Raw genomic sequence first — 21,103 nt, 5'->3', positions numbered from 1 at the left:
CTTTGCTTCTTGCAGTGAGGGAACCGCCAGAAGGCCCTCGGTGCTGGACCTCAGTGTCCGGGTACAAGAATTTCTGACTCCCAGTTGCTTGAAAAAAGCAGTAACAAGTAATTAACAAGTGCTGCCAACACATTATACTGCTGGAACGAAGAAAGGTTGGGAAACCTGCGTGGAAGGACTGTGAGCTTTGTTTGATTCAATCCTCAAAATTAGTTCCTAGGCTCTGAATTCTTTAATTCTTAGTGTGTCTGTTTTGCATCTGACTCTGGTTCAAGGATCTTGGGGTTCTAGTAAAAAAGCAATATCCCACAAGCCTGAAGTCTGCCGGTACCTGATGTAGGTGAGTTGCAGGCTACTTCCTTCTAGCAGTGCCATTGGGAAAGTAGCTAATGCTTCTTTAAGTGAGAGGAGAATGGGAACTTTGCAGCCCTTATAAAATTGGTTATCTGCAAAGGATAGCAGATTTGCCTGGAACCTGCATAAACTGATAATAGTGTGATTTAAGAAAAGGACATTTTTGAAGAGACATAGCTGGCTTGGGACTGTATGGCAAATATAACAACAGATGTACTGAGTTTTGTGTTGCGTCCATTTATGTTTGTATGCTATTGAAATTTTGAATAAAAATGCTTTTTTTAAAAAAGGAACATAGCTATTCTGCCAAGGCATATGCTTTCAGATTAATTGTTGTATGGTGCTGCTATGAGAGGGAAGATAGGTTTTGGTGAAGTCTTTCCCTTCCACCTTTCCAGTGTGGGAGTTCTGAAAGGAAGTGAAGATCTATGAGGCTCTGAAAACAGAACAAACTGGCAGGGTTGAATCTGCCATTCCATGAAGTATGAACAAATCTAGCAGGGCCTCAAACCTATTTAGCCCCTTTCATCTGTTGGATTACAGACCAATCAGAGATAACTGCCTGTCAGACCCTAATATCTCCTCTGAGTGTCCATAGTCACATGATTTGAGTGCCCATCTTGTAGAAGGTGTCCTGTCTGCCCAGAGGCTTCCTTTTCTTTTGGATATTTCTGAACTCGTGGATGATTATTACTTATGAATCGCCTTTTGTATTTGTGTGAGAAAGTGATTTGCAGTCGTATCACAGGAGTAATGAGTGATGGTCTTATGGCATCTGCTTATCATGTCCTGACTTTGCCAGTTGTGGAGGCAATGTGTGAAGGAGTGTGAGCTACAAGGAATGAAACATGAACAATGAAATATTTAGTGGTGGTTTTCCTCAATTATATTTACCCATGGTAAAATAACTACTGTCACAGGATAAGCCTGTGTGGTGGCTGGGCCCTATAGACAAGAGAGAGGGTGTCCAGTAAAAAAAAATGGAGACAAAACAGATGCTAACTGTTCTTGGGACCTTCTGGTTGCTCTTGCACCTTCTCAGGTGTGCACAGCAATTCTTTGCAGTGGGTTTGGGAAGCCTAAATGGTGTCCCCACACAATCCCTTTTTACATCAGCTAAATTTAGATGCATGAAAGGGTTGCTTGGGCTGGGTGTTGCTTCTGTAGCATCTGAAGCAGGGCTTCATCTCTTCCTGCTTACCTTCCAACCAATCTTGAGTTTTCCTTAGGGTTATCCCAAGTCAACCAGCCTCTCCATAACATCTGCCCATGGGCATGCGATGATATTGAAACAGAAAAGTAAAGAGCTATGCGGTCTGAAAGTTTGTCAGTTTGTATGTTAAACCCTGAACAATTTCTGTTGTATATTGACATTAGTGTGAAACTGATGTGCAGATTATCACATTTTGCATTTGGTCCATTTGAATGTTACACTGCATGTTTTTGCAGGAAAATACGCATGTGTACAAGCAAAGTGCAGCTTCATGCAGTTTTCATGTTCTAGAAAACCTGACTCTATGAAGCAACCCTAACACCATCGTATTAAATGGCATTTGGCCAAATCTTTCTGCGAGTGTCAGTCAAGTAGTTAAAGCAGTGTACCTGATCATTACTTTTTTATTTCTTTATTTTATTTTTGGAGGAAAATGTATTTAGCGCTATGGTCTGTTAAGACAAGAGAATACATGGCAGTCCAAAGAAAGTATTAGGAAACTGAAACAGTTTGCACAGATGACATTTTCTGAAGATTTGTTGTGATTCTGTATGCATATTTTTTATTATTATGACCTAATCGTTTAATGAGTATTCAACATTCTCCTTTCCCTCTGTTAACAGATGGCGCACTGCGTGACAAAGGTGGAACTGTCCATATCATGCGATAATCTGCTTGATAAAGATGTTGGCTCAAAATCTGATCCTCTATGTGTCCTGCTTCAAGATGTTGGTGGAAACCAATGGACCGAAGTAAGGAATTATTTGTAGTAATTTGAAAACTACCAGAAGTTGGCAATGTCTCCTTTCTGAACACATCTGAACACTTGACATTTTGATTAAAATTAATTAAGGATTAATATTTTACAGGTTTAAGCAATTAAAGGAGCTAAATGACAACAAAATCTCACAAGTTTTTTTTGTATGTCCCATTTTTTTAATAAAAAAATTACAGGGCTTTTACGTAGCCCAAGCTTTTTAATCATGGAAGTTTTTATAAATTAGTTTTAACTGAATTTTGTGTTTGCTAATTCATTTCCTCTGGCTTTTGGTGGAGAAAGGAGGCCGGCAACAACATAGCATCAGCATTTTTAATATTCCCATTGTAATGCTGAAAGTTCCACTATGTTATCAAATATTTTTACTGTTTGAAGTTGCATTTGGAGACAGTACATCTTTAGTTACTCCCAGAGTCAACATACCCAACTTTTTCCTCTCCTCCCCTTCTGGTTTTACTCAACATCAAACCTGAAAAAGGAGTTCAGGAGAAATCAGAAGCCTGTTCACAACTTTGGTGTTTTGGTTGTTTTGACAAAAAACTATTACTATTATGCAGCTTGTGGGGATTATATATATATATATATATATATATATATATATATATATATTTGCTTTCGTAGATTTTCACGGGTACAGGAATGTAGGTTTTGGTGTCCTCGGGTGTCTTCCCGTGTAAAAGTTGGGGTATCTCTGTGGAGATAAATTACCACACCAATCAACCACACCAGACCCAAACCCAAACCCTCTCCACAGATAAATTACAGACACCATCCAGTAGCCAAACCATGGTGGCACCTCCGGATGCTGCACCCCCCTGCAATCCCTACACAGATCTGGCTGGCACAGGCCACAAAACCACAGCTCGCCCCTATACACGAAGCCAAGCCAGAGCACAACTAAGTGCAGTACAGCCATCTTCTCAGAAAAACTCTTCACAAAGTTCAAGAGGTCAAGACACAAAGGCTTTAGCAACTAATCCACACCTAATGACCCACCTAGGTGGTACTCAGGATATCACTCAAGAAATCACTCAAGATATCCCTCAAGCAATTAAGGAACAAAAGAAGAAAAGGCACACTAGCCTGGGAACTTCCTCTCTGCCCAGAACATTGGAGGCTATACACCACACCTCCTCAACAGTATTTATAGGAACTCAAACACTGAGATCCTGCTCTGTTCCAGTAACAAGAAGCCGAAAGCACCAGCCTGAAGATGACGAGTGAGACCTCGTCGAAACGTCGCCTAGACACCCCAACTTTTACACGGGAAGACACCCGAGGACACCAAAACCTACATATATATATATATATATATATATATATATATATATATATATATAATATGGACCAGCATGATTGCCCATAACTCTTGTTATTTTTTTGTGTCTTCTACAAGTAATTGACAGTGGAAAGATTGAAGGCAGTATCTTTCTGTACTGGCCTGGGTCACATGTAGTGCCGATTTCAAACAATGACTAAGCCTGAGCAAGCAAGAATGTGAGCACACAGAGCAAAATCTGCAGTTGCCTTGCTGCTCCCCCAGGCTTACTGCTGCTGCACTAATCAAAACTAAGCCATGACATGGTTTAGCATATCATTACATGGGAACCCAGGTTCATGGTTTTGTCTCCTCCGAACAAGCCATGAGCAGCAAGCCAAAAACAAACTTTAGCTGCACTTTGTGGTTTGCTTGGAGCGAGGCAAACAATGAGCTTAGGCTCAGACATAATTTTAATCTCATACTATGGTTTAGGGGAGAAGCAAAGTGGCCATGATTTTTTGCTTTGTGTATTTGCATGCTTGCTTGTTCAAAATATGTCATAGTTTGACTTAGCATTCCATGTGACTCAGGCCAGTTTATGACCTGAACAACCTACAGAAAGAAATGACATTGGTGTTTTCCTTTGTATTTTTGCTTCTTTGGTCCTTAACGAGAAGACCACCATGGAAGATATGCTTCCATGAACTGTTTCCCCTGTGGTAAGCAGCCACAGGAAAGTGTTGTGTAGGAAACTGCTTTATATCAAGTCAGATGATTGGTTCCTCTAGCTCAGTATTTTTGTCACTGGCTGGCAGAGGTGCTCTAGAATTTCAAACAGGAGATGCAGCCAAAGTTAAACACCTAAAATTGCGTAATTTTGGCATATTGAACCATTTTTCTTCCTCTTAAGTTAAAACGAAGCACTTGTAAATCCAAATAGTGTCAGATGGGTTAAGAACAGGCTTAAATCTCTCCCACTGAAAGTAGAACTTAGAAAGTACTTAACTTTGGTTAGATCACACCTCTAGTTTTCTGTTGAAGAATGTGAGTGTTAAGCAGTGAGTGTTAATGTGAGTGTTATTGTTACAGTTGGATCGAACTGAAAAAATAAAGAATTGCCAGAATCCTCAATTTTCAAAGAAGCTGCGAATTGATTACTATTTTGAGAAAGTTCAGAAACTGAAATTTGGCATTTACGACATCGATAACAAATCCTATGACTTAAATGATGACGACTTTCTTGGAGGGGCAGAGTGCACCTTGGGACAGGTACTGGAAAACAAGTACTGTAATGCTACATGCTATTTTTTAATCTTTTAATTACACAGATGAAAGGAGGAGTTAATCTTCTGAAAGCTCTCAGTTAAGAGTAGAAGTACTTGTATCAATTGCCTCCCTTTGCGTGGTGGTGCAGGACTCTATGGACCTGCTTGTTTGCTGGACACTAGCAAACATCAGTCTTGCCAACCATAAAACCAGACCTCACTGTGACTATTGCACGTGACAATAATTCCATGATAGAGTTGTTCTCATCCCCACCCCTCGGCTTCGAAATAGACGTTGACTCTAAGTATGCTGACTCTAAGTAACCCAAAATGTGAGGTGTGGCATGGCATTGCAGGAGTGCTCACCCCCACATGAGCCAATGAAATACGGTAGGAAAACTTACAATGCAGCAATGTTATGCTGGCAGCAAGGATAATAAAAATTCTTATTCTTATTATTAAATTTCTATCCCACCTTTTATTCAAAAATCACTGGGTGATTTACAATATAAACACACACACACACACACACACACACACACAGAGAGAGAGAGAGAGAGAGAGAGAGAGAGTTAGAGTTTAAAAGGCCATAGAGGAATATGTTTGCCTGCCTCCTAAAGATATATAACAAAGGCACCAGGCAAGCCTCCCCGGTCCCTGGGGACAGCATTCCATAAGCAGGGAGTAGAAAAGGCCAGTTCTCATGTTGCTGCCCTCCTGACCATTCCTGGAGGAGGCACATGAAGAAGGGCCTCAGATAGTGATTGCAGGGTCCGAATTGGTTCATATGGGGGAAAGCGACCCTTGAGGTATTGCAGTCCTTAGCCCTTTAAGGTTTTATAGGTTGAAACCAGTGCTTTGAATTGGGCTTGAAAACTAATTTGCAGCCAGTGCAGTTCCTTCAGGATTGGTGCTATATGCTCTTGTAAGCAACCTGGCCCTTGTAAGCAACCTGGCCACTGAATTCTGCACCAGCTGAACTATCTTCAGAGGCAACCCCATGTACCAGAACATAGACAGCAGAAGTTAAGCTATCCATAGAATCATAGAATCATAGAGTTGGAAGAGACCACAAGGGCCATCGAGTCCAACCCCCTGCCAAGCAGGAAACACCATCAGAGCACTCCTGACATATGGTTGTCAAGCCTCTGCTTAAAGACCTCCAAAGAAGGAGACTCCACCACACTCCTCGGCAGCAAATTCCACTGTCGAACAGCTCTTACTGTCAGGAAGTTCTTCCTAATGTTTAGGTGGAATCTTCTTTCTTGTAGTTTGGATCCATTGCTCCGTGTCCGCTTCTCTGGAGCAGCAGAAAACAGCCTTTCTCCCTCCTCTATGTGACATCCTTTTATATATTTGTACATGGCTATCATATCACCCCTTAACCTCCTCTTCTCCAGGCTAAACATGCCCAGCTCCCTTAGCCGTTCCTCATAAGGCATCGTTTCCAGGCCTTTGACCATTTTGGTTGCCTGTCCGGATAGGGGTGCAGCTGGGTCCCCAGCCAAAGCTGATGGAAGGCACTCCATGCCACCAAGGCCACCTTAGCCTCAAACGACAGATCCAGTGGCACCTCCATGCTATTCCTTCAGAGGGAGTGGAACCCCATCAAGAGCAGGCCACCTCCCATCCATGCAGTCTAGGGAACCACCCACTAACAGCCTCTGTCTTATCTGGATTGAGCTTCACTTTATTGGCTCTTATCCAGTCCATTACCAAGGCAAGGCAACAGTCCAGCACACCCACTGCCACACCTGTGGATGTAAAGGAGAAGTATTACATTGCTGACAATGAAAGCTCCGGATAAGGGTGGCAGCAAGTCATCTGCCATAACATTGTTGTTACAGCATTGGATGTTGTCCTTAGGGCTGAGTTACACAATCCTTTCAGTACCTTGGCATGTGAGTTTACTTGATCCTTATTGTGTTTGTCCTTTTAATTTAAAATAATGCATCCTGAGGCTTTGGGAACTGTCTGAAAATCCAAATGGTTAAATCACATAAAAGTTCAAATCTGTTTCTCATTACACTTATATAGTTACATTGACATGTATCTTGGCAAATGCTTTTGGGATTCATAATAAAATTTCACACTATGTAAATAGTTATGATTGGCTGTTATAACTGATAGCTGCAAAAATGTCTGTTGTGTTGACAGCATGTTAATTGGCTTCTTGCCGATGATATTTCTTCCTTCGCATTTCTGCCTCAGGGTAGAATATATCACTTTATGTGACTTTTGTAATGGGTGCATAGATTTCATTCTTCTTTAGATTGTGTCGAGTAAAACTGTCACTCAGCCTTTAATGCTGAAGAAAGGAAAACCTGCAGGAAAAGGCACTGTTACGGTAAGAAACTCATTTCTGGCTTGTTTAAGGTTCCTCTACAATTTTTTTCACCAATAATTGCTTTGGGGAACCCTTTAAAATCCTTGTTGGTGGTCCCCCAATGCTCAACTGCGTGGCTCATAACTACTAGGAGCCATTCATTCAGTGTGGGGTTTTTTTGGGGGGGGTGTTCCACATTTATGGGATTCACTCCCAACTGAGATTAGACATCCTTTGCTGAACTTCAATCACATGACAAAGTCTTCCTTATTTCAGCAGGCATTTTAAGGTAATTTTCTGGTTTTATGAACAAATTGAATTGTGAGTGTTTTTCTTTTAAGAATATATATACCATTAATTTTAAATATTAAGTGATATAGAACTATCTGAAATAAACATAAATTTAAAAATTATGATCGATTTCACAATTACTCCAGTTTAACAGACAAAATAGCATTTTTTAAGTGTCATATTAAAAAAAGTGATCCAATACAAAAGCTATTGGGCTACATTGGAAATCTCAATATCTATTTAAATTCTTTATTGGACTATCGGGAAGTCCTGGAGGGGAAAAAGGGATCTATGAGATATTGGCTTATAACAGAAGAGGAAACAACACAGAAACCAAATAATACCTAAGTGAAATACTGGCCTCATAGTAAATAGTGGAAGTGGGCCAATGTACCTCAGTAACCTCAATGGCCTAATGAGGGTTGCTGTTTGTATTTTCTTTTTCCAAATAAGAAATAAAACATTTCAAGTTTAGACTATGTTAACTCCTGTGTCAAAGCAAAGCAGAATTAACCCTAGGTTGAAATTTACTCCTGGAGACCAACAAACCTCTGTGATCCTTTTTGTAATTGTGGGTGGGTGTGTTGTGTGTACACAGGAATGTACAGGCCTTAAAAAAAATCAAAATAGGTAAGTGATAGAGAAATCATTATATAGGCATGAATGCTAAGGGTTTGTCTATCTTGTTTTGAGAAGTTGCTGGGAATAGCGTAGACATTTTGTAGTTTCCCATTCCCATTCATTTCAATAGGGCTAAGTCAGGCCTCTGAAAGTTAAACATATTTTTTTAAAAAAATAAAATGAAAAGGTGAGGGGAGTGAAACAGGACAACTAACCTCATTATTGTCAAATGCATGTGCGGAGTATGAAGTGGTTCAGGTCTGCTTAAAAAAAACGAAACCATTTTGCAAGGAATTCAAACAGCTTCTGGACTCCACAGCAGTCACATTATCACAAGAGGAATCTAGGAAGTAAATAACACTGATGCTTCACGCGAATGTATTTGGAACATAATAGCTTCACATATTTCTCCTTTGGTTAAGCTAACTGTGAAGTACATTGGTGAATTTGTTTTATAATTTGTGTATTTGAACGGCCTGCATTATTCAAATTAGAAATACTTTACAAAATTGATACACTGAAATTATTTCCCCTTGAATTTTTAGATTTCTGCAGAAGAGATTAAAGACACTAGAGTTGTGTCCTTAGATGTTGAAGCCCGGAATTTAGACAAAAAGGTAAATGATATCTTGAAAGTAACTCTCTTTCCAGTTCATTCGGTACTTGAACCAACATTTACACCCCATCTTTCCTCTAAGGAGCTCAAGGTAGTGTACAGAGCTCTCCCCACTCTATTTTATCCTCGCAGCAACCTTGGGAGGTAGGTTAGGCTGAGAGGCTTGACTGGCCCACTGAGCTTTATGGTTGAGTGGGGACTAGATCGCTGGACACTTCCCCACACTGGCTCTATAGCAGTACCCGTGTGAATAGGTTTCACAAGGTATGTCATGACAGAACCATCAAGAATGAAATGGCAATAAATGTAGTAATTAAGGGCTTACATGAGAATGGACCTGTCTGTTGCTTTGAAGGAATGGGGGATGTGAGAGGCATGTGTGTAGACCACACTTGAAATTAAAAGTGACTATTATTTTTATTTTGTAAAGCTTTTTTAATTTTTTGAAGTTAATTCTTGAAGTACAGATTTCCTAGAGAAGCATAATAATTTCAGCTTTTGCTACCATGGATTTTGGTGCTTAAAGCACTTTATAGTTTGCCTTAGCTGAGCATAGGCGTGCATTATTTGCAGACTACTAAATGAACAAAAGGACCGAACAGAAACATCTGTGACTGAAAAATAAGCTGTTATACGTTGAATGCTTGATCTCTCTCTCTCTCTCTCTCTCTCTCTCTCTCTCTCTCTCTCTCTCTCTCTCTGTGTGTGTGTGTGTGTTGCCAGTAATAATAGATATAATATGAATAGCAGAAAGGTATGTTGCTCTAGAAGTTCTTACATGCTGAATTATTATTTGTATAAAGATCAAGGTTCTTTTTCTACACAGGATTTTTTGGGCAAATCTGATCCATTTTTGGAGTTTTATAAGGAGAGTGATGGTGGAAAATGGCAGCTTGTCTACCGATCAGAGGTAGGATTTACACAGTGATGTGTAAGGAGCTGCTATATCTTAATGAATTCTGAACTCAGTTGCAAAAAAAATGGAGCTGCTACTTCTTTGGACAAAATCAGGCAGAGGCATTATGCATAAGTGAAGCTCTGCCAATCCAAAGTTCTTCAGCCAGACTTTGGGTGATACCTCCCCATCCCACACTCTTCCAGAGGGATTACGACCTTCAGAAACACATTTTCAGTGGGCAGAGTGGGCTGCATTACATAGTAATTTCTTCTGCTAGTGGTTTTCAGACTTCAGCGCACTATATGTTTCTCATATTTGGGCAGTGATGTGCAAGCCAGTTGGGATGTCTGGAAGGCACTGCAGCAGCTCTTAAATTTTGCAGCTGTAGCCACCCAAAATCTCATACTTATGCCAAACTGCACGTTCAGCTGAGATGCATGTTTAAATTTATGTAGGTACGAAACTAGAAATTGGCTAAAAAAATACAGAAAATTCATATATGTTTATTACATATACATCAAGTGTATTAATATATATTTGCCTATAAGCAATGAGTTATGTCTTATCACAATGGTACTCTACTTTTCATCCAGAAAATTGTTATGCAGCTATTGGAACAGAATTATTATTTAAAAAATAATAATCTGCGGAAATTCTAGGTGAGGAAATGCCATTGTCATAATGTACTTGTAGGATGAGGAGAGATCTCAGGCGCTTGATTGTAATTTGATTTCTTTTATAGGTAATTAAGAACAATTTAAATCCCTGCTGGAGAAAGTTCAGTGTTCCTCTGCAAACATTTTGTGGTGGTGACTTCAACAAACCAATGAAGGTGATGACAATAATTTAACTTCAAAAAATAAAAATAAAATACAGGTTAGAGAACCCATTTGATTTAATTATAAACATCTTTTGCAATATGAAGTCTGACTGTGAAAGAACTAAAGCCAAATAATGTGTGGCTGCCCAATAATTTAATTAGATTGCCATTATTTTTGCACCAGATTTCCTTCTGTGTGCTTACCCATTTATTTCTTTGAAATATACTTTCAGCACTGAGAATACTGGCAATATGAGCTATTCTCCATCCCTCTAACTGAGCAGGAACCTTTGTTCTGTTTATTGGTTAACCTGGAAACATCATCTGCCAGAGCTGTCTTTCTGTATAGACTAGTTTTTGCAGTATACATCCACTGTGGACTACAACTATGTCTGAAAATAATAAATAATATTATTTAATCCTACACGCTTAAATGTAGTTTTATGGAAGACCAAGATCATGAAGACCTAAATAGCTGCTTGAATTTTCAAAAGTAAGTCTGTAGTATTGCTGGTTCTGCGGGGAAGCTTGAAAATATGACCTGAGTGTACCAAAATGCCCTTTGGAGGATGCTTGGCTCTGTTTTTAAGCTATGGTTTTTGTGGCTTAATTAATGAAATTATTATCTTCATACCCAAACATTCTAAACTATATAGTGACTGCAAAGCCTCTACGAGACCACTGCTTTTTTAAAAAAATGCACTTCCAAGTATCTAATTCAGTTGTTTAATATGCTTAATTTGTTGGTGTTCAGAAGTGAAGTCATATCCACTGCCCGGTAAAATTGCCATTTAAAATAGGATTTTTAATATGCCGGCCAACCAAATTTCACAACCTGGACTTTCTAGCCTGCTTGCAAGCTTCTCACAGCCCTTGGGTGGGCAACATTTGGCCCTCCAGACGTTGCTGGGCTGCAACTCCCATCACCCCTGCTTGTTAGCCATACTATCTGGGACTTACGGTAATTGGTTTCCAACAACATCTAGGTGCCACAGGTCTCCACCCCTGGCAGAGGCATCTGTATTGGCTACTGTCACAACAGAATGCTGGACTTAGATGGTCCTTTGATCTGATCCAGATGGGCAGCTCTTATGTTTTGTGCTGGCTGTCTTGGTAAGTTAAGGCTGCTTGGGAAGAGGGAGTATTATACTCACGTAAAGGAATGGAAGATGCTAGATACCTTTAGTGAGATAGTCACAATTGGAGGAATAAAACATAAATGTTGAGGATCCTCTCAGCTGTCGCTCATTGTCAAACCTTCCATTTTTGCTGATCACAACTAGATCGGGTATTTCTAACCTGGGTCATGTCCTGGTTATGTAACTGAGGGTGTGTTAGCAGTGTCAGTAGATTATCTCTACTTGGAGATTAATGAAGGAAATTTTGACTTTAGGGGGTTTATAAGAACTTACAGCAAGAGCAGTTGATAGTACAACTGTGCGACCTGGCATGTGTAAATAGGCCTGCGGTAGGTTGACTCAGCTCTTAACCTGCCCAGCCATTCCCAGGGGAATCAGATGAACAGTCATTCTAATAACCTTCTAGTAACTGTCCTTGGGGTTGTGCTGGAGTGCTCTCATTCTTCTTTATTTATTCAGAATATGCATGAGCATGCTGGATGACAGCACCAAATGTGCACCTATAAAATGCATGTCCTTCCCACCCAAGCAAGGAGAGAAGAGCATTTTACATTCATGTATCTTTCTGGAGCTGCACTTGCAAAAGCTTTCCCTGCCTGAGGAGAGGGAGATTGAAACTAAGCAGAGCCAACTGAAACTAAATCCAAGACAAGAGTGATAATGGTTGGTGTGTAGATAGATCAGGGGATAAAAGGAGCATCGGCTCCTTGGTTCAGTTAGGTTTGCAATTTGATTTTCAAGTGTAAACCGGGAGCACTTGTCACCTCCTAATCTGGTGAGAAGGATGCATTTCCCCCCTATCTATGCCATTACTGAAAGGTACTGCTTTTCAATTGATGGTGTTCTAGGATGCACACTGTTGGCTTGTGCTGTTTTAAATCTTACTCTACTCCTAAAAACACATCACTGAATGTTGGTCACAAACAAATTAGAGGGATGTGCATTCAAGATAATATATTTACGATTAAACCATTTATATGTAAGCCATGTATTGTATCTAAATGTAATTCTTATCTTTTCAATCTGCTGGTAAACAAGGGCAGTGTTGAAAGCTACCTGTTGTTTAAACTATAGCATTGCTCAAAGTTATTTTAAGCCCCAAATACATAGCAATTCTCAATTGAGTCCTGTGTTCCTTCCATTGTAGACTATCTAAATGGCTTAGCATGGACATTCAGGTCATATTTCATTTGACTTTTGAGAATGAGGCTTGCAGGTTTTTGCATGACTAGATATCACCAGGGAGGGAACTTTGGATTATACGGTTTGTGTTAAGGCTCTTCTTTGCTGTTGAATGTCTTGGGTTTTTGTGCTGTTTTTGTTTTGTTCCCATTGTTTCTTTTTATAAGACTTATATAAGACTTAATTTCAGTTGATTGCTTGGCTTCTATAACTGGATTTTTACTTAATTTAGCTTTGGAACAGTCATTTTCTTCTTCTTTTTTATCTGCTTAGCATTTTAGTTGCATTTCCATTGCCTACTAAACAGGTTCGTACCCATGGCTCTCCTCAAGGACTCATTTTTGGGTCTCTCTCTTACTATTAGGTTTCAGTTAGTGATATGGATGACAGCACCAGTTCAGATTTGATAGGGGAATTCACATGCGCCACTGCAAAGCTGTTGGAAGCGAGAGACCAAGCGGTGAGCAGCAGTCATTCTCTATTATAAAGTTCTGCTTGTCCATTGCCTGCTCTTTCTTTCCTTTCAGGTGCACTGTTCAGATTATGATAGTGATGGGTCACATGACTTGATAGGCATTTTTGAAACTAACCTCTCCCAGCTACAGAAGGCAGGTGGCAGCTCTCCGGTGAGCTTTTACTTTTACCTTCTTTTATTAACTAATTGAACCTATTTCTCATTGCAAAGAAGAATCATAGAAACAATAAATTTATTCTCACACAGCTACAATTCCCAGCACCCTTTACAGTTCCTAGGAAGCAATAGATGTTGTATTTTAAGTCATCCCAAGATATCTAATTTCTACTTCCTGGTTTACCGCGAGGGGGAAAGGAAGCCAGGCTTGCTATCGCAGCGAACTGGTTGCTGCTTTTTGGAGTTTTTAGGCAGCTTGCAGGCAACGAGTGCCCCAGAGAAGGTCCGGGGGACGACCAGGACATTGAGGGTTCCCGTAGAGGTCAAAAGCAAGCTCCCAACGGATCTGCATGGTTTCATTTGGTGCCGGGCTGACCCGGCGGTCAAGCTGTGATCACTTGCCAGTATGCACGGCTACCATTATTTTTTCCAAGTTGGGTCTTGTCCTGTGTATCTTAAAATGTGAACTATGTGGTTTCATTTCATTAACTAGAACAAGTTCCTTTGATGTGTGTTGCTTTCTTTGTAGTTGGAATTTGAGTGTATTCACCCTGAGAAGAAGAGAAAGAAGAAGAGCTATAAAAACTCTGGCATTGTTCGAGTGAAGTCTTGCAAAGTAAGGAGCATTTCATACAGAAGAGTTTGCTATTCTGTGATTGTAGTGTAGAAGTTGTAACAGTTGTGTGCTGTTTTTTTCAGATTGAAATGGAATATTCTTTCCTGGATTACATCATGGGAGGCTGCCAAATTAATTTCATTGTGAGTTGGGTCACCTGTTTACATGCCTAAGTTAAAACATAACGCAAGCATTTATATATTCCTGTGAAAAAGCCATTGCACTTAAACTGGACAAAAACCTGTTTACTAGATCTGTCAGTGAATAAGTTTGCTGCTTGTATATCTGCCAGACTAAACAAAATGAATTCACTGATCTTTCTAATACATAGTCTCCCTGGTTGCATACTGGGGGAACCTAATGTTTGGCCTTTCTTCAGCTGCCTTGGGTTTTTTAGTGGTTATTTCAGCAGCATTCTTCACTGGTGTTAGGTATGCTTGAAGTCAACTTCCATGAATGTTGGGTTTGCTTTGGTTGCCTGTTTCCAGAAAGAAATATTATCTTTGTGTTCTTTGTTATTGTGTCAGGTGGGCATAGATTTCACCGGCTCCAATGGAGATCCAAAGTCACCAGATTCTCTTCACTATATCAGTCCAAATGGGATCAATGAATACCTGACGGCCATCTGGTGTGTGGGGAACGTGGTACAGGATTATGACACGTATGTTAAAACTATTCTTAGCTGCTCTAGCTGCAAGCGTTAGAAATAAGTGAAATTTAATAGAGTTAAAAGTGATGTATTTGACTGAGTAACTTCAGTCCCTTCAACCTTTATGGATTATGCATCTCCTGCATCTCGGGTTATTGCTGAGAATGGTAATTCAGTGAGAGTTGCAGTAGATTGTTCTTTGTTTTGTTGGTTCCTTTATGAGAGTAAGTGATTGTTTTTCTTTTCTGCTTGCTCATAAAATGACACTACAGTGGTGCCTCGCAAGACGAAATTAATCCGTTCCGCGAGTCTCTTCGTCTTGCGGTTTTTTCGTCTTGCGAAGCATGGCTATTAGCGGCTTTAAGAAAAAGGAAACAAACTCGCAAGACGTTTCGTCTTGCGAAGCAAGCCCATAGGGAAATTCGTCTTGCGGAACGACTCCAAAAACGGAAAACCCTTTCGTCTAGCGAGTTTTTCGTCTTGCGAGGCATTCGTCTTGCGGGGCACCACTGTACTGAGTCTCGGTACTTGAGAGCAGAAGCTGTAGACAGTCATGTATAAATGAAAATTATCACTGCTCATGGAATGAGTGTGCATTTTTCCCTGACATTTTAAACTGAAGGAGGAGTCAACTCGATTACAACATTGGCTCCTGGAAGCCTCGCTCCCCTGCACGCTTACTGCTTGCTTCGCTTTTAGCAGTTTTGGTTTCTGAGGTAGCATGCAGTTTCTGCCAGCTTGCAGCATTGGTAACTATGAATTGTTTTTGTTCAGTTGAAGGTAACATATCTATCTTTCCTCCTCCTCTACCCCCTACATCTTTCAGTGACAAACTGTTCCCTGCCTTTGGGTTTGGAGCTCAAGTTCCTCCAGACTGGAAGGTGAGTTTCTTAGTTCAAGTGTTTCTTAGTTCAAATGCATTGGTATTTGGCTACATGACTAAGTGTGTCTCTTTCCCAGGTATCCCATGAATTTGCATTGAACTTTAACCCTACAAATCCCTATTGCCAAGGTAAGCATTTAGTAATCTTCATGAGCCAGTAATCAAATTTGACAAAGTGTGCATCAGAGAGTATGTTCCATTAAAAATAAAGAACAGGACCAGCAGGGTTTCTAGAGTTTTTGTCAGGATAAAGTGCATGACTGTTGGTATATCTTCTTTGCCACTTCACCTGTTCTGTAGCCACAGTCCTCTTGGCAGCCAGTGACCACCTCTGCAAGGCTCCAAGAATTATGCTATGTGCTGCAGGCAGTACATGTTTTGCCATCCTCTGAAAATAACTGATTCACACACCCTACAAATGTGGTGAAATGGGGGAAGGCGTGTCTGCTCAACTTCAGTTATTGTGCACACATTAGATTGCCATTTCCATTTTGTGACAGAAAGGATAAAAGTTGAATAACCGTGGGAGGATTTATGGAGAACAGTGGGAAATAAGCAGCATACATACACACAAACTATTGCAATAACAATTGGTGTTTCCATTTTTCAGGAATCCAGGGAATTGTGGATGCATATCGCCAGGCATTGCCTCAGATTCGTCTCTATGGTCCAACAAATTTCTCTCCAATTATAAATCATGTTGCCAGGTTTGCTGCTCAGGCAGCACAGCAAAATACTGCTTCTGTGAGTCTGTTTGATTTAATATTTTGGATGTTTTTGTTTTTAAGTGATGGATTGGGAAAAAATGTCACGATGCATTTATTTAAAGGTGTGCTAGTATTCTTTCATTACTTCACTGTTGTGAAACCATAGTCTGCCATGAAACTTCAGATACTGAATGGATTTGTAATCAGGCTCTACCCTCTGAATTCTGTGTTTTCTCTGCAATTCATTCCCATGTGGTAGAGTTAGGACATACTAAAATTCCATTTGTCTGGTGATTTCAAGTCATAGGTCCAAAACGCTTTACATTTCTCTCACTGCTTTCCCAAGGAAAACCTCTTTACTGCTGAATCAGAACAAAGTCAATCCACAGAAAACCTGATTGATGTTTGTTCTGATTCAGCAGTAAACAACAGGTTTTCCATGAGAAAGCAGTGGGACAAACCTAAAACCTATTGGACCCACAACTTGAAATCACGGGACAAATGGAAGTGTGCGTGAACCTTTGAAGTACTAAAGCCTAGGTTATCCAAAATGATTTCAAATAAAGCTAACGTGAAATAGCAGGTTTGAGAATTGAACTGGGTTTTTAAAGTTACTGTACTGTATTTTATTGTTTTCAATCCAGTTTTGTTTTTTTTACTCTTTCATGCTTTACGAAGTTGTGAGACACAGTGTGCAGATCGTTCTTTATATTTGAGCAAACACAGAAGTATAAAAACATCAGCCCTTCAGTCCCTTCCTTAACTCTTGCCTAAGATTTGAAGTCAACCTCTATTGACTAATCTAATTTTCTTGCAGCAATACTTTGTCTTGCTGATAATCACAGATGGGGAGATCACCGATCTGGACCAAACCAGGCAAGCCATTGTCAATGCCTCCAAGCTGCCCATGTCTATCATTATCATTGGAGTTGGGAGCGCTGAGTTCAATGCCATGGAATTCCTTGATGGAGACGATGGTGTTCTAAAGTCCTTGTCAGGGGAACCAGCTGCACGAGATATTGTCCAGTTTGTGCCCTTCAGGAGGTTCCAGAATGTAAGTTGAAGAATACCTAACTCTTCCAGATAGTTATACTTTGTCAGCAGGCAATATTATTTACTTCTTGAAAACTCTTTGGTTCACACATAATGCTACAATGTAGGCAAAACAAGCCAAATTTCATAATCCAACCACAAACTATAACTTCAGATTGTGTTTTGTTGGCAGTAAACAAATCATAATGAGGCTGCTGTACACAGTTCACACGTAATGCTAAACCATGGTTTAGTAAACCATAATCCGTAGTTTGACCCAGAATTTCTCATAGCATTGTTTGCACAATTTTTAAAAAATTAATAATAACAATGTCCAAAGCCAGCTATGAAAACCATTCCTTTTCTTGTTCTTGTCGTCATGTTGTCTTGCTCTTTCTTCGTTACAGGCTCCTCGTGAGGCACTTAGCCAGTCAGTGTTAGCTGAAGTTCCTAAGCAACTGGTATCCTACTTCAAGATGCTTGGCCTGAATCCCATGAAGATGCCTTCAGAAAAACAGCCATAAAGCACAATACCTTTCATTTACAAGGAAAAGAATACTGCATATAGAGCTTTCCAGTGAATAGTCCTTTCCCCTATGTATTACTCTGCATTCAAAACAATATTTCTGTACTTCCAACATATATTGGGAATATGATATATTTGCAGACAGTATATAGGAATACTAGTGCTCTTGGCAGTTCTTATTAGAAAATTGACGAATACCTTATGGCCAAATCCATTTGCATTCTGTCTACCTGCCCATGCTGTGCAGCACACAATCCTAGTGAAGAATCTTGGGTTTGTTTGTTTTTTAAAAGTCAAGATCCTAGCCCTTGATTTAAAAGAAAGCTTTTTTAATTTTAATTTTTCTGCTGAAGTTGCAGAACCTGAATGGAGCTTGGGACATGGTTTTCAGAAGGTGGTGAAACTTCTTATATCACAAAATGGCTGCTAATGCTTGCTTCTGTCCCTTGCTGATTTATATCCCATTCCCATATTATTATTTAATCTGCTCAACCCTTCACTGCATTTTTAGTCAGTTGTGAAGGTTCATTCATAACAAATTATGAAAACACCAGATATTTGTACTAAAATTACAAAAAAAACCTAAAAGGGAAAAAAATGGCCAGGTATTCATGCAGCTCACTAAAAAGAATTGTCTTGTGAGTGGTTGCTTCTCTCAGTTTAGAATGTATTTGAAATCTAGCTGCTATAAAGTTTACATATATAGTTATATATTACTTACCATGTATTGCTGGATGGTCTCTTCTGTGTCTAGAAAGAGAAATCATTTTGCATTGATATATACCAAAATCACTGATTGCCTTAATTTCTACTATGCCTTTATGGAATGCCAATGAATTTTTTAGTACTTTATTTACAATGAAACCTTAAGCTTCAGGTCCCAAAATCGAATGCAAATCAAGAGATTCTTGCTTCAAAGGTGCTGTTTACATATAAAAATTCTTTCTCAAGGGCATTTTGGTCAGTGTGTTTCAAACTGGGCTGTGCACTGATATGCAGGGGAGAGCAAGTGAGGTAATTTGTGTTTCTGTCTCTGAATTATCACTTAGGAAAAGGGGTGTGTGTGGATGTACTGTTAAGCAACTGCTGCACTATCTGTCCCAGGTTTATTGCAATATTTACAATCCTGTAGTTTTATTTGTAGCAAAAGCTTGGATGCTTGCTTTAGGCAAAATTATTTTAGCTGTATTGTTTATAAAATGTATCACATGCGTCCTACAGCTTTTGGATTTAAGCACTTTAAAACATCATATAAAATCTTTATTGGATTTAAGGAAAACAGTATATGGAGAACTTTAATATTTAATACTACCAACTATTACTAATTACTGTTCCAAAATATAAGAAAATTACATTAGAGTAAAATCCCTGCACAATACCTAAATAGCCTCTTCTTTTGAAACTGCAATTTGATCCATGCATAAATTTGATCCTGTATAAATTAGATCTACAAATTATAGATGTTTCAATTAGAACTGCAATATTTATCATTTCAACAGCTATGTGAAACGTACACTTAGTTCTCCAGGAACAAAATATACAGTGAATACTACAAGCCTAGGACCTTCCTTTGCTGTTACTTCTGGTGGGTTACATGTGTTCAAGCAGTTTCTAAGAATGAGGTGGTAGATTTCTAAAGTGGGAGAATGGACCGTATCACCAGACTGCATGTACAGTAAGTAGCATTCAGTGTTTTAATGCTTCCTTGCATTTAAAAACAAAAACAAACAAACTTCTTCCTGCAGGTAGAAAACTTAGCAGAGATTTCCTTAAAAAAATTATCTGGGGTAACATTTAAAAATGACACCTCCTCCAAGCATTCTGAAATAGTATAATTCCTGTTGCCACCTCAGAATGCTGTTCTGTTGCAGGTATATGCTACACCAGGCTTCCTCAACCTCGGCCCTCCTGATGTTTTTGGCCTACAACTCCCATGATCCCTAGCTAGCAGGACCAGTGGTCAGGGATGTTGGGAATTGTAGTCTCAAAACATCTGGAGGACCAAGGTTGAGGAAGCTGAATCTGTTACAATTGAAAGTTATCTATTTCTGAACCTTAAGAAAGATGCTATGTGCAGACGAATTAAACTCTAATGTGATTATTATTTTCTTCAGTACAATAAAAGTGATAATGCATTATGATGAAAGCTGCTTGCTTCTTTTTCTTCTGGCCTGTATAAACCACTGCGATACAATGCTTACATTGCTCTACCACTTCTATCTGTCATTCACATTTCCATTTTGCAAATAGTGACTTTTCCAAAGCTAAACAGTAATTTACTGGCTGAACAGGTACTTTTTGAACTCAAACGCTGGTCTGTACTGGAGTATGTTGAAGTCTGAAATGCTTGTGCCTTTCCTTATGAAAGCTGCCATTCTCTTATAGCGGTCCTGATTTTCTGCAGATGTCAATGTAGTCAATACTTTTGGTGCCTAGGGCACAACATTGGTTTTTCTCCTGGAGTAACAGGAGAAGCACACACCATTTAACATTCAGAAACATAAATATTCTTAATCAGTTCTGTGGAAAATTGGGAGGTATACCTCTTGCAAATTGAGTTAATAATGCATCTTAGCATCTTGCTCTCCTTTTAGCCAAGTGCTTTTTGAGCAATTGTGATGCTTTGTTGGTAGCGATAGTGTGAGCTGTGTGTTATTTTGCAGTATACTAGTGTGCCCTATTGGCACATAGTTTGGTAATCCCCAATACTATACGCCAGAATATATGTATGACTAGCTCTCCAGATAATGCTGTTTATAGATCTACCCTAGTACTGTTGACTCTGACTTGCAACATCTCTTTAAGGTCTCAGGCAGAGGTCTTTCTCATCTGATCCTTTAACTAGAAATTTTGGTGATTGAACCTGGAACCTTCTGCATGCAAAGCAGATGCACTGCTACTAAACTATAGTCCCTTTTAAGACAGTCTTGATTGCAGCCAGAATAAGTTATGCCTTTTGTACATCATGGCTGTAGCAGTCTGGGGGTCTCTATCAGTTCTTGCTGGTCTGGCAGAATTCAGCTGGCATAACTGGCAGGGCCTTCTCATGGGAGAAATGCTACACACATACTGTTTCACTGGAAATATTATTGGCCAACTTGGAATGACACCTTGGTTCTTTGGTAGAAAATGGAGTATTTTACCAAAGTAAGCTTTGCTTTTTTGGAAACTATTACATTGATATTCTATTGCACTGCTTGGTTTGGTTGATTAATGCCGAAAAGAATCGGTTCTTCATGTAAGAATTATCATCTTGTGTACCACAAACTCCATTAAATTTCTTTATCAAACTCAA

At 39.5% G+C, this 21,103-nt stretch overlaps 1 protein-coding gene across 7 annotated transcripts in view; it reads left to right on the top strand.

Annotated features, from left to right (window-relative positions):
• Positions 1 to 21,103, top strand: part of CPNE1 (copine 1) — a 54,232-nt gene extending 33,129 nt beyond the window's left edge. For 6 of the 7 annotated variants that reach the window (XM_077929153.1, XM_077929154.1, XM_077929157.1 and 3 more), the window contains 15 exons: positions 2,191 to 2,319; positions 4,696 to 4,875; positions 7,144 to 7,218; positions 8,655 to 8,726; positions 9,552 to 9,635; positions 10,366 to 10,455; positions 13,292 to 13,390; positions 13,925 to 14,011; positions 14,095 to 14,154; positions 14,539 to 14,672; positions 15,487 to 15,541; positions 15,621 to 15,672; positions 16,154 to 16,287; positions 17,068 to 17,304; positions 17,690 to 21,103. In XM_077929153.1, coding sequence (XP_077785279.1) covers positions 2,191 to 2,319; positions 4,696 to 4,875; positions 7,144 to 7,218; positions 8,655 to 8,726; positions 9,552 to 9,635; positions 10,366 to 10,455; positions 13,292 to 13,390; positions 13,925 to 14,011; positions 14,095 to 14,154; positions 14,539 to 14,672; positions 15,487 to 15,541; positions 15,621 to 15,672; positions 16,154 to 16,287; positions 17,068 to 17,304; positions 17,690 to 17,806 — 1,605 coding nt within the window. In that variant the 3' untranslated portion in view covers positions 17,807 to 21,103. Of the gene's footprint in view, positions 1 to 2,190; positions 2,320 to 4,695; positions 4,876 to 7,143; positions 7,219 to 8,654; positions 8,727 to 9,551; positions 9,636 to 10,365; positions 10,456 to 13,128; positions 13,225 to 13,291; positions 13,391 to 13,924; positions 14,012 to 14,094; positions 14,155 to 14,538; positions 14,673 to 15,486; positions 15,542 to 15,620; positions 15,673 to 16,153; positions 16,288 to 17,067; positions 17,305 to 17,689 lie in introns of all 7 variants that reach the window. The other variant, XM_077929159.1, reaches the window with a different exon arrangement.

Source organism: Podarcis muralis, chromosome 5 (genome assembly GCF_964188315.1).
Source record: "Podarcis muralis chromosome 5, rPodMur119.hap1.1, whole genome shotgun sequence".
Classification (NCBI taxonomy): Eukaryota; Metazoa; Chordata; class Lepidosauria; order Squamata; family Lacertidae; genus Podarcis; species Podarcis muralis.
Note: the sequence above shows the minus strand (reverse complement) of the source record. Positions and strands in the feature narration are given on the sequence as shown.